Source organism: Puntigrus tetrazona, chromosome 12, assembly GCF_018831695.1.
Source record: "Puntigrus tetrazona isolate hp1 chromosome 12, ASM1883169v1, whole genome shotgun sequence".
Taxonomy (NCBI): Eukaryota; Metazoa; Chordata; class Actinopteri; order Cypriniformes; family Cyprinidae; genus Puntigrus; species Puntigrus tetrazona.
The window spans coordinates 15,346,331-15,360,150 of NC_056710.1; the positions used below are offsets into that span (position 1 = coordinate 15,346,331).

Below are 13,820 nucleotides of genomic sequence, written 5' to 3' on the forward strand. Positions count from 1 at the left end.
ACAGAAGTCTGAAAATGTCAATTTATCCTAGTAAGGTCACACAAGTTGTCTGCATCTCAGCAACTAAAGTTTTTAATCGAATGTTTGCACATTTTTTTTTATTCATGCAGAGTCCGCGCTAAATAGCATTGAACGATATGCGTATAAGTTCGCGCGAGAGGGTCTGCATTTGCGCTAGAGAGGGAGAAAGGCAAACTGTGCAGGTTTCTCCTCCCATCGGCGACTTCGCACGATGGCAATGTTGAGCAGTTTAGGGTTGATCACGATCATGTGACAGACAGCTTTGGGAGAGAACGGCTCTGAACGCAGAAACATCAGGCGCAACTAAAGGAGTTTCCACTGCGCGAGAGACAGAGCGTACAAGTGAACATCGCCCTGCTTCGAAACCGTTATTCAAGCGCTCTGAACGACGTCGACGGTCCGTGGAAAGTTCTGGGGAGAAGCTTGTTTTGAACAGCTCGGATAAAGAAACGTTCGGCGGCGATAAAACATTCTCTGTAGAAGAGGACAGACGCGCAAATCTCAGCGGGCATGCGGGAGGTTTTGGAGTTATTTGACGGCAAACGCTCTACGAACAAATAAGAACTTTCGCGCTGATTCCTTTTGTTAATCTCGTCATCCGTCGGTTTTTTTTAAGAACCGATGATTGGGTGCGATACAAAGTTTCGACATTGCGTTTAAAAAGTAGCGACATCGGGGCAGGAGTTTTGGAACAAAACGGGGAAAACGTATCAAACCCCTCCGTTTCCTTTTTTTAGGGGACTGTCGTGTTTTCCCGAATTTTAACGTCTTTTTAAGTTTTTTTGGAGGGTTAATTTTTTTTTAAATATGGTTGGGGAAATGGAAACGAAGGAGAAGCCCAAGCCGACTCCTGATTATCTGATGCAGCTCATGAACGACAAGAAACTGATGAGCAGCCTGCCAAACTTCTGTGGTATCTTCAACCATCTCGAGCGACTGTTAGATGAAGGTGAGAGTTCGTATATATATATATATATATATATATATATATATATATATATTAAAGTGCACTTGGTATGAGTTCGTAACAGCTGTGGATGCCTTCAGATTTATCCTAAATATGTCGGTGTTTTTAATTTTCAGTTTCTTGCTTGTTGTAAACAAGCTCTTTTGGGTTTTTTTCATCCCAGTAAAGAATAACTTTCCTTGCACGCTCCATTGTTACGCCAGTTGGTGGCGACAAGTGGGAGTCGTTTAACGTTATGGAGTATATAAGTGAGTGAGTCGTCTTTGAATCTTTCACTTAATATAAACATCGAGTCTTTTAGGACTAAAAACAAATCCATAGCGTTAATAGTTTGTTAATGCAGATGTGTGTGTTTAAGTATCACGTGTGTTTTACTGTAGAAGGGGAAAAAAGGAAAACATTTAATCTGAAAGTGACTTTAATACACTATATTATAGAGACAAAAAGTCGTTTGGACATATTCATAATTTATTCATCCGCTTTCTCTGTTTGTTGTGAAAGAGATTACCTCACTCATTCTGTAAAGAGGGTGTGTTCCTTCAGTCCAACCAATGAAATACTTCTTTAAAACTGTGCTCAGATTCTATTGGCCTGCTGTTTGCTCAGTATACAGCCAGCAAAGCAGTGAAAAGGAATTGAAGATATGAATCAGTACATGGAAGTAAATGACAATTGTTTGTTCATGATTAAAGAACGCATTTTGCTTAGGCCCATCACTTAATATTTCAGATTCTCTAAGTCTAGGGTCTTAAAACAGTCTAGAATCTTATGTGGCAAAATGACAAGTTTTGATGTTTACCAGGCATCATAAAAGACTTCAACCCTAAAAATCAGAATGGGAGCTGTTGGACGATAACTCATATTAGAGGAACTACTGACTGTAACCGAAACTAGCCTGCTTATTGGTTTTCTGCATTTAGTGATAGGGATATTTATAACAATACTAGAGTGGCAAGTCATCTGCCCAGGCTCTCCAGACTAGGAATGCTTTTCCCAAAAACTTTTTTCAGCTAGCGATGAAACTTGTGGCCATAGTTGTTTTTGGGAAACGCATCCTCTGGTTGGTATTGTAAAGCAAGCTTTGCACTTAAAGCTAGAGTTTACTCAAGGCTGATGCACTTTTAGCACATTTAAATGCTGCAGAATGCATGTAACCAGCAGTTTTCCTCTGAGAATGCAGAGGAAGCTGAAGACCTGATAAAAGAATCACTTCTCTCTTTCTCCTTCACATTCTAATCATACAGCCCTTGGCCGTGGCTTATTTCATTCTCAGTTTATTGCTGATAATTCAGTGTAATAATATAAAGGTTATCACTGCAATACTTTTATGGAGAGAAGGGTGATCTTTTAGATTTATTTCCACAGTGTTTTGCCATTCATTTAAGGGTGAATTCAGTCTGTCTGGTTCTTTAGTACACTGAATCTCTCTAGATTCATCATAACTCACCAATAGCTTGTGGCATATTGAAATATGTGTCATAAATAACCTCACCAAGCCTGGGTTTTTCAGTTCCTCTGTTTAGAGCTAATTTAGCCTCGCCTGTTCTCTAGCATATTGAAACCGTATCGAATCTTCAAATGTTGATTAGCTGAAAAATAGGCAGAATTACTTTGAACTAGATTCTTCTCACTATCACAGAGGGGTTCAAAATCACCCACTGCCTTTTGTGTAGCTTTATTGTCTCATATATTTTCCTTGTATGAGGATCCCAGTTCTGTCAGGTTATTGTAAAGAGGTTACTATATAATAAGCTTGGTATTTTGCTTGAGCACTTGTAGGCTACATTTTCTTTTCACACCCAGTGTGTTTTATGATGCCAGAGAACTCACTGTTTGTGTCTGCAGTTTCTAATGTGTTTTTTTTTTCAGAATATTTTTACCTAGAGGTTAGCCTGCTTACAGTTGAAGTTGTTTATATAGGTTTAAAAAAAAAATGTACTCTTTATAGGACTTGCTTCTTGTGTGTATTGTATTTGTAGTGTTTTAAATTAATGCAAGGCATTAGACTTAATATTTGATACTGTCCTGTGTTATTATTTCCAGGTTTTGTAAATCTCCAGCATGTGTTTTCTGAGTGCTGCTCTTTTTTTCACACTTCTTTTGTGTTCCCTCTAAGGAAAAGATATTCTGCTGGTATGCTGCTTATTGAATTATTTGAGTAATTAAGCCATCATGGAAGAAAAATATCTGGGAGAGGATCCAGAAGCAATGTTGAACCTCTCTTTGAAAACACTGGCTTTTCCTTATCTGATTTAGATATAAAACGGGACTACAGAGCCCCAGGGGGACCTACCAGTGAAATTGTTGCAAAATGTGCTTTTTTTTGTTCTTTTTACTGAAACTGTTCTGTTGCATTTTATTATTGCGCTGGATAAATAATATTGGGCTTGTATTAACAGCATTGTGCAAATGTTACTGTTGGAGGCACTTTTAATAAATAGGGTGCAAAATAAGGCCAAAAAAGAAGGTTCTTAACCATTCACGATATCATCAAACAGAGAATATCAAATATTGTACTTTTTTTTTCCTCTTCTTCATTCAGTTTTTTTCTTATTTCCTCTAATATTTGTAAATTAAAAGTTTAAACCCCCTGATTGGAATTAAATAGGAGCAAAATTTATTAAATAAACTTGAGTGCTTACCATAAATTTAAGGATATCGTTTTAATTGTATTTTATAGAAATGAAATAAACATTGAAACTAAATATGTATACAATTAACAGTGGTTCCCATAATTTAAATATTTTATTATTATTATTATTTTTAAAACATTTGTATTAAATGCACTACATTTATAAAATAAATTACAGGGTTCCTCTTAATGAAAAAATTGATTGTCTTTGCATACAACTTGGCTTAACGTTTGCATGTTATGGAAACATTGTGATCTTAGGGGTTATCTATGTTTATGCTTGTGTATGTAGCCTTTTGAAGTCTGCTATAGTATACTTAAATCCGTAATTTGGTAATGTCTCCACAGCGTCATGTATTTCCTAAAGTGGTGAAAGTTGCTCCAGGCAAATGTGAAGAAAGTTAGAATTCTCAGTGGTGTCTCGACCTCTGATTGTCCTCGCATTATGGTCTTCTTGGTTAAAGAGTAAAGCATGTTGTCACCCCTTTCAAACATAGACTGGCACATGAGCAATGAAAGAATGCCACTCTGACCTATATGCATCATATGACAGTGACAAGGGCACACACAATGATCACATGGTTCTTCACGAATCTGTCAGCACTTCATGACTGTTAGGGGTGCTGAATGTTCCACAGACAGAGATCTGAGATAGTTTGAGGTATAAATGTGTCTTCCAGGAAACATTTTGTCATCTTACACATATAGTTGTGTCCATTTATCTATTATTTAACATACTAGTTAATGTGCTATCCTGAAGTTTGCGAGTGACTTTGAGTAAGTGTAGGTATATGACCTTTTCATCTCGGAATACATGTGACATCAACAGTCTTTAATTTTGACTGAATTAAGCTATTACCTCCTTAGCCAGATCCTGTGACACAGACAGAGCGAGATGCAGAAAGGCCCCTGGGACCAGGGCACGGGTCGAGGGCCTGCCGACTAGACCGATTCACTCCAATTTCTGCAATGTTCAGTCAGGACAAATGTTGCAAAAATATTACATGCACTAATAGAATTCTTCTGAAACGCTTCTCCGTAGGGAACAGGTGAATAAAACAGGCTGAACTCACCGTTTAACTCCATGAAAAGCTAGTAGTTATGATGATATTTGGCATCAAATACTTTTTTGGTTTTATTATTAAATTCATATTTTACACTATTTTACATTTCATTAGTGCCATCAAAAGTGACAAAGAATCTGTTTCAGATAAATGCAATTAAAAAAAAAAAGCATTCATCAAAGGATCATTTTTAACATTGATTATGAATGTTCTTGAGCAGCACTTCAGCATATTAAATGATTTTTGAGATTGGAGTAATGTTGGAGTAATGACTACTATAAAATTTGACCTGACATTAGAATGGTAGTTTATATTCTGTTGTATTTCTATCATCCATTTCAATTGTCATTACAGAGTTTCACCCATTCACTTGTACAATATGACAACTATTATTAGTGAGAAATAATGTAGGGCAGGACATGATTTCATCCATTAGGAATTTATTGGAACGTGGTCACTTAGACAGTTGGTTAAAGATTAGGAATGCTTTGTGATATCCTTCGAAAGGGAAGTCCTTTTTTATTACAAAGAACAGATTTTTTTTTCTGTGGAATAACATAATTGGCCTCAATTGATTTTGCTCCCTGAGTAAAGCTAAATAAATACTGGTCCACAAAGGGATACAACACATCAGGCTTTGAATCTCAAACAATGAGAGTTTGTTTTAATGTTTCGATCTGATTCCTCTCACTCAGTTTTTCCTAGTTGCCTTTCTGAATGAGTCTGCTTTGTTTGGCAGTGGCAGAAAGATGTGCCTGGGGCTATGAAGCGACAGTTATAATGTTATTTTCAGGTCACATCTCGTGCCTCTGTGTCAGTCCTTGTGTCTTGTGTGTTTGTGAAGGTGCTCTTCAGTTGTCTCTGTGTGTCGATTTTTTCTTTGTCTCCCTTTGGCCGTTTTCTTTGATAAGATAAATGTTGATTATTGAGCGTGTCTGTGATCTCATCAGTCTCCTGCTCTTTCCAGACAGCTTTGCTTGCATCTGTAAATACTCAATACTTATCTCACCCTAAACTGCCAGTTTGCCGGCTGTAGTCTTCTTGACACCAACGGACAATCTCTCTCAGCCTAAACGCAATCAGCAATCATCCAATCACCACAACACGTTAGTGCTGACCGTCACAATCACATCGTGATGATGTTGTTGTAGAGTTCACAATCGGAGCGATAAGCACAAGCTGCTCATTCTAATTTTCTGATTGCCAGGAGGGTCAGGATGACCTTAAAGGAATAGTTAAAGGAAAAATCTGTCATTTATTCGCCCAGTGTAGTTTCAAATCCTGCTTTTTTTAGTATTCTTTACTGCCCTCCACTGTAGCTTTTGAAATATAATGCCTTTTAGGATGTCATGTCAGGTTGAATATCAATAACATAATCAGACATTATTGGTTCTTGCGGCACATCATATGACCAAACATTATTGACATCAAACTGGGTTTTAGTAGTTATAACAAAAAGGCAAAATGCTTAACTTTGGGTCTGTTTATCATGCAATCATATGGTTTCAAAATAACTGGAATATAGCGCAGTTATTTTTGAGACACATATGCTATGGTTCAATAATTTTGGGTCAGTAAAGAAGACTTTTACTCAGCAAGGATACATTTAATTGATGACAGGCGACAGGACAAATACAACGTTTATTATATTTTTGTTTTGTTTAAATATATGCAACTTTGTTGAGTAGCGTTTAATGGAAACCCTTGAAAATGGGTATTATACAACAGTCTGAATATGGGAACTCAGTGAAGTTGCCGTATCTCTGGGACTGAATGATACAGAAAATAATGACCTTGAAAATAAAGATTACAAAAGATAAGTTTCTCATGACTTCTGTGAGTTATAGGCACACAAACTTAGCAAAAAGAATATTTATAGCACTCAGACTGGTATGTTCAATGCAGTTGTTTTGACAGAAGGAAGTGCAATACATAGCTTATTATAGCTATAAAAATTATATTTTTGCAAAGTGACCCACATTCGGTCTGACCAGTGAAAATGTATACAATTTATTTATTTACGCCATATTAAAATGCCAGTATCTCTGGAACTGAACCATATAGGGCCAAAAGGGATGTCTGTTAAGACCCAGTGTCTAAATGGGCATTAAGATATCTTTAATACTTTTTTAATTATAGGCCTGCAAGCTTCGTGACAATTAATATTTCCCCACTTTACATATTAATCTTTCTTCACAATAATTATTAGCAAAATCGAATAAATTTAGACCTTTGGTTGAGTTAACAAGGAATTTTTTGTGTTTAAAATGGGGATGTCATAAGTTGCAGTTGAATTTGATTCGCTTTCACCACAGGTGTTTGGTTTCAAAGGCATTCATTTTGAAGATATATTGTCAGAGCAAAGGGAAATATTGTTCTTGTGTGTACACATTTGTTTTTACACTGTCACTAACAGCCTGACAATTGCAGTAACTGTGGTGTCTGCTCTCTGTGTGTGAAAACGAAGGAGGAGTCGGGACAGTTTCCTGGCAGTCGACGAGTATCCAGATGGTTTCACTGTTTGCGGTCTACTCTTTCATCCCTCTTGCAACCTTTTCTATCTCTTATTTTTTATTTTTTACCTTTTTTTATCACGTTTCCTCTGTTCATCTCAGCGTCTCTCATCTCCCCCACACTGCCACAGATGGTCAACTTCACTGTCTCTGTACGGGAGACTGTAATAATCTGTTTCTGTTCCAAAGTCTTAAAACTCTCCATTGCGTGACGTACACTTTACTGTGGGGTGGTACTTAAAATATTAATAATTAAATAAAATGATTTTATTTAAGACTAATCAGTGGCAACATGTAACTGCAGGAAAAGAGAACTATGTAAATTAACTAGATGTAGGCATGAGTAAATGCATTAAAAAAAAGATATTAAACTTGATGTATATATATGTAATATATTAATTTACATATGCATTAATAGAATAATTAAAATGTAATTTATTTCTTTTTCGATTTGTGTGAAGACTTAATTCAATTTTCTGGGTCATGTGATCCTTCAGAAGTTATTCTAATATGCTGCTTTGGTGCTTAAGAAACATTTCTTTATATTGTCAGTGTTGAAAAGTGTTGCTGTTTATTTATTTTAGAAACTGGACACATTCTTTCATTCAGAAATGGGAAGTACTGATATAAAAAAAATATTTCATAGATGTTTAGTTCTTAATGTATAGTTTTAATCATTGTCTCCAATTCTGTCTGTATATGTATTTGTGTGTATGTATATGTGAGTGTGCGCACATCTTTTGAAGCCTTATGTAATGGCACATACTGTGAAGCAGTGTTTGGTTGAGTAACTGCTTTGTCTTTATGCAGTGTCCAGCATGGTCTGGAGACCGCCAGCTCTCGCAGGCAACAACACTTTTGTTCGCTAAACGACCAAGGAATGTGTCTGACATCTCACATTAAATCACGCTTGTTTTCCTGCCAGCACATATCTCTGATTTCCAGTTCTTTCTTTTAAACCGTTTCAAAAAGTCTAAAAACTGCATCCAGATTTGCCCGTTTGAAAAGTTGATTTAGGTACAAACTTCCCGTGGCTGACACTAAAAGTGTGAAAAATACTAAAGGTGTCAGAAGAAGTAATTTACGCCAGACGCATGACAGTGTGTCATTAGTAAATAACAGCAACTGAATAGGTTATCTGTAGCGCTGTGTGTTTAAAGTGCGGGAGCACAGATAGCATTATGAAGGTGATATTTATGTCTCGGTGATGTAGCCATTGCTTGCCTGCTGCCATACCAGACCAACTGTATCATACTGTAGTATTGGACAGCTCGACTCAGATGACAGTAAACAAACACAAACTGTAATCAGAGTCGTCTTGTGCTCTCTCTCTCTCTCTCGCTCTCCCTCTCTCTCTCTGTCACACACGTGTAAATGATGATCTACAGCAGCAGTAGGAAGGACTATCTCACTGTCTGTCTATGTAGTAGTTTTGAAGTGTTGACCAGTCTCCTGTAATGTTTGTTTTTAGTGCACTTGAAGGTTGTGCTAATAACAGCTAAACTGGGGGTGGAAAATTATATGTCGTATGTGAACTCAGCTGTTCCTCAGGCGACCGTAGTATTTCTTTTATTGTTTAGTTTTTCATTTTGAGTGTTTATGTATATGTTCTGTAATCGTTTTTACTGCAGAATCACCATTTCGTACAAATAGATTGTATTTAAGCATATTCAAAATGTTAAGTGTTTTCAAATAGATCTTTACTAAATGAGCACAAGGACAATTTTCAACAAAAGTAATAATTTATTAAAATAGCATGCCAAGACTTCTTTGAACATCTTTGTGTATCGCCATAAACAGTCAAATTGTTGAATTTATTCCAAGAAATGAATTGAACTCATCCTTATATAAAGTCATTTTTGCTTCTGAATTTATGCTTCTGAGTGATTCACCCAAAAAATTGTAGTTCTCTCATTATTTATTCACCCTTATGAGAACAAGTGAGCTTTGTTCTTTTTTTCATCAAGCAGGCATGGTGTTTACCACGTTTGGTAAGATTTAAAACATTTTCTGAAGATGAACAGTTGTTTTATGAGGGTGAGTAAATGTTGGCAGAATTTATATTTTTATATCTTCTAAACTTTAACAGATAAATAAAAAAAAACATAAAAATTGTGATTTGCTCATTTAATATTGCCGTCAGAATCATTGTGAATATTGTATAAATCGCCCAGCCCTTGTGACTCATGGGATAAGTAATGCTTAGCCCAAAGTTTTGAGACTGTTGGAATGTTAAGCCATAGAGTCACACAAAACCCAGTATAAACTTCTGACTGACTGTTTAATCTCCTTTCAACACTCAATGTAAAGTGACCAATTATACCAATTTCATGTGTAAGTGCCAGAATGTGTAAATTAATCGGCTTTGAGCAGTTTGAGCTGATGTTTGGATTTGTGCTTCATTGTGAGACTTCGTATGGCCGATTTCACTCGAGGGTTTATTTTATCAGCTCTATTCTGAATGATAGCATATGGGCAGATGAAACCAGCCCTAATGTAACCAGTTGGGATTCATTTAAAACTTTGTAAATCAGAAAACTCTGTTTTAGGAATAGAACACATGGTTAGATGCGCTCGTGCCAAGAGCATGTGTTGCATGTTATAGAGCGTAAATGTGCTTACATGATTGCGTTCATAATGTAAGACATATGAAAGACAATGAAAACAATCCTCGTTGTTCTTCAGGACCGAGTGGTGTTGTCTGTGGACCACAGCCCGCTGAGTACTGTTGAGTTATTGCTTATGAGATCTCGTTGAGGTTGCTCTGGGAGGATCCTATGGGAGCCCAGCAGGCTACGGCTAGCTCAGCTCAGGGTTATATTTAGGTCATTTTAATCTGCAGGCCTGGGCCATGCTTTGATGTTGTCATTTTGAACCATATTGTACATCAGTGTAAATCCATTCTAATATACTGCTGCTTCTTCCCAATATCCTCCAAAGAGCTTTTGTTAAATAATAATTATTGCTTCAGTCTTTTAAGCTGGTCTCTTTGGAATTCCTCTGTTTGGACCGACGAGCATTCAAAAGCCTGGTGTCTGATTCACTCTTTGTGAATGCACATCATGGTGCGCTAGTTGCTCCATGGCTGGCTGGGCTCTCATGCCCTTTAGGAGTTGTTTTTGAATTAAATAGCTGCATGAACTCATCAAAACTTCAGCGAGTCACTTATAACAGAAAGTACATCTTTTCTTTGTTTTTGAAGATAAAGGAAACAACTTTTGTGTGTAAAGCTGCATTGTTTGTGTAGATTATACATTTTTTCAAAGAAAGTGAAAAATGATCTTAGTCTTTTTTTAGATGTTAAACCTTAAATGGATAGTTCACCCAAACGTAAAAAAATCTGTCATCATTTACTGAACCTCATGCATATTTTGTATATATTAACTTCTATTGCATGATCTAAAATCGCAGAGACATTTTACTAAATATCCTACAGATGAAAGTAAGATATTAAGTTTTGGATTTACATGAGGATGAGCAAATGGTGGCAAAATGTTCATCTTTAGATAATAAAGTGTATCCAAGTTTTAATTCGAGGTTCCTTTTATATAATTGAGTTTTTAATGTGTCTGTTTGACAGAAATTGGAAGGGTACGGAAGGACATGTACAATGACACTCTGAACGGCAGCACAGATAAAAGGACTTCCGAGCTCCCGGATGCTGTGGGGCCCATTGCACAACTCCAAGAGAAACTCTATGTGCCTGTCAAAGAATACCCAGATGTAAGTACTACCTGAACGCTTTTCCAAAATACTCATTTTAATAAGTTTCATCCTTTGTTGGCCAGTAACTAAGAGTATTAAGTGTTCCCAAATTCCCAGTTCCCATTAATGTTTTTCTTCAACTTAGACTGTTGGATAGTAGTTTACTGTTGAATCTCTGTCAGTGCGGGTGTGTTTCTGTGGGTAAAGCAGGTGATTTATTGATAAGAACAAGTTCAGTCATGTATGCACACAACATTAAGGTCAGTAAAGCTGTTTTACATTAGTATCCTAAAATAGTCAATGTTTATGAGGGCTCATAATGCATCTTGAATAGTGCATTTAAAAAGAGAGCGACATGTATTAGTTAACACATGTTTTTTGTAGATTACTCAGATGACAGAAAATTGGAAATTTCTCCATGAAAATGCATTTGACACGGATCCTCAGGGACTAATATTTAGTTGTTTTGCACTCTGATTGTCTTACCTTAGATGTAGACTCAGGGGAGCATGAGAATCCTGCAGCAGACTGATCCCATTAACTCGTCTCTGCCAGGACAGCAATAATCAAAAGACTATAATTAGCATGATAAATATTGCTTAATACAGCGAGTCTATGCATTGTTTGACTCTCAGCCTGCGCTTCTTATTTGAATGCATCGTGACTGAATCCTGTATACAAGGGCAGCTTTCATACTATTCTCATAAACGTAATTTATGCAGAAACAGTCATCGGACTTGAGAATGAATTGTAAGAGGAGCCCAAACTGAAATGTTTGTTTGTCAACTGAGCAAAGCATTCGGACATACTTTTTCAATGTCCCGTTTATCTTGACCGTATTTAGCACTGCTGCTAAGTAGATGGAGGAGTGTTTCTGGCTGACAACTCTCACGTTTCTGCTGTCTTAAAGAGCTGATAAGAGTGATAGCAGGGTCAGGGTTAATCGAGTTTGAATGAGAGACGCGTAACAGGGGCTTCTCTATTATCTCTCGTTTAGTTATAATTAACCTCTGTGCATTGTCTTCTATATAAGGATGAATCCCAACCTCACTACTGATAGCACTTGTGCAAATGTGCGAAATTAACTTGTTTGAAAGGTATGTAGAAGAAATCGGAAGCTCTAAAATGCAATACATCTCATTCTTATGCTCTTCTTGCATCAAGTACACGCATTTTGAAAGAAGAAAAGCTTTTGAATGGATTAGCCTGATAGATGACAACACACAGGAACTTCTGATCTGGTATCTGGTGTCTAGTGCATTAAAATGTGATACATTTTGACAACCTACTCAGAATTTTCCATTGTTGAGTGACTTATTGAGGTCACAAACTTCATAAAGCAACAAAGTCTTTTGGAACAGCACACCGCCAGCACCAGTAGGTCTTGTTCATGTAAAATATTGCTCAATTATTGTGATTATTCAGTCTGACAATAAGAGTTTTTTCTAGCCTATTCAGATCTTTAATTGCCCTGGTAACATTTTCTACCATCAAAATGATACATTTTATTAGTTGGCTACATGACTAATGATATCAAACTACAAAATTTTCTTACTATAAAATATTAGTAGCATATATTGCGATGTAGATATAATACAACATTTTACTGACAATGCATTCAAGACAATGAGTAACTAATATTTACTTACTTCTGTTTTGGCAGCTAAAGTTACCTTTAATTAATTAGATTTGAAATAAATTGTCCAGATTCAGTGTGCAAATCTCAGAAAAACTGATGTTTACATTTGAAAGTAATGCAAATTGGAAGATACTAATAGCGTAAAGATACCCTCCTTGTTGCCCTTTGTGATGGTCGTTTTGATAGATCAGTTGGGGGCACAGCAAATCCTTATCTTATTTACAGCCATCAGTCACCAGGCTTGTTTGTGACTTTGCTCCCCTGTAACAGAACTAGAATTTCGATAATCCTGTCAGGGTTACCACCATCCCACAATCAGTGCCAAGTGTGGGTGAGAGACATGCAGGTCACCGGCCTTTCTGTCCGCCTTTCGGAGAGTATGATCTCGAGCATTATCCCTGCTTTCATAGTCTGCGAAAACAAATGTGGAGTTTGATGAGGAGTTGGGAGGGTTGGGCTATGATGATTAGTTTTCCATTCTGCATGCTCTCACTGTCTCTATGTAAAGACCGTTCAGAGTGATTCTGAGGCCGCAGCTTCAGTCTGTCATCCTCTTCCCACTCTTTTCACTCTCGCTGTCGACTGTTAATGAGGTTTTTCTAGTGCTTCATTGTTGTTCATTGAAAGCCACACACTTTAGATGAAGTTCTTGAACTTGTTAAAAAGCGAAAGAAAAAAAGACAGGGTTTACGTCATTTTGTTAGCATTCTGTGACTCTTTTTATAGAAGTAATAGTCTACCCAAAAGTTAAAATTCCCTCATCATTTACTTATTTTACATTGTCTCAGATGTATATGAATTTTCTAAAAAAAATTGAATTAGGGTCATATACATCTTGGATGGCTTGAGGGTAAATGATGGTAGTTTGTTTGTTTTTTTTAAAGAAATGAATGCTTTTATTTAGCAAGGATGCATTGAATTTTTCAACTGTGTCAGGAAAATCATGATCTTGCAAATAAATTGCAATTAGATAAATTGTTCTCAATTTAAACTTTCTATTCATTAAATAATCCTGAAAAAAAATTATTTCATGTTTTATACAAAATATTAAGCAGCACAACCGTTTTCAACATTGTTAATAATAAGTCTAGAAGATAAGTGCAATTATGCTACAAATTCAGCTTTCTTTTCTACCTTTAAGATTTTCTACCTTTTAAGAAACATCCCATTATTTTTTTAAATTAGATGTACTGTATGATCTGCTTGCTGATCAGATCAGATTCTATTTCGTGATTCACCAAAAATTACACACTTTGCAGCCTTAATCAGCATCACCTGG

At 36.5% G+C, this 13,820-nt stretch overlaps 1 protein-coding gene across 5 annotated transcripts in view; it reads left to right on the forward strand.

The window, feature by feature from the left end:
• Positions 1–214: 214 nt before the first annotated feature.
• The window catches only part of qki2 (QKI, KH domain containing, RNA binding 2), a 31,557-nt gene continuing 17,951 nt past the window's right edge, over positions 215–13,820 (forward strand). For 3 of the 5 annotated variants that reach the window (XR_006252253.1, XM_043254431.1, XM_043254433.1), the window contains exons 1-2: positions 227–970; positions 10,778–10,920. Coding sequence is in view for 4 of the 5 variants with exons in the window: in XM_043254431.1 (XP_043110366.1) it covers positions 829–970; positions 10,778–10,920 (285 nt within the window). In the remaining variant the exon portion in view is untranslated. Of the gene's footprint in view, positions 971–10,777; positions 10,921–13,820 lie in introns of all 5 variants that reach the window. The other 2 variants (XM_043254432.1, XM_043254434.1) reach the window with 1 other exon arrangement.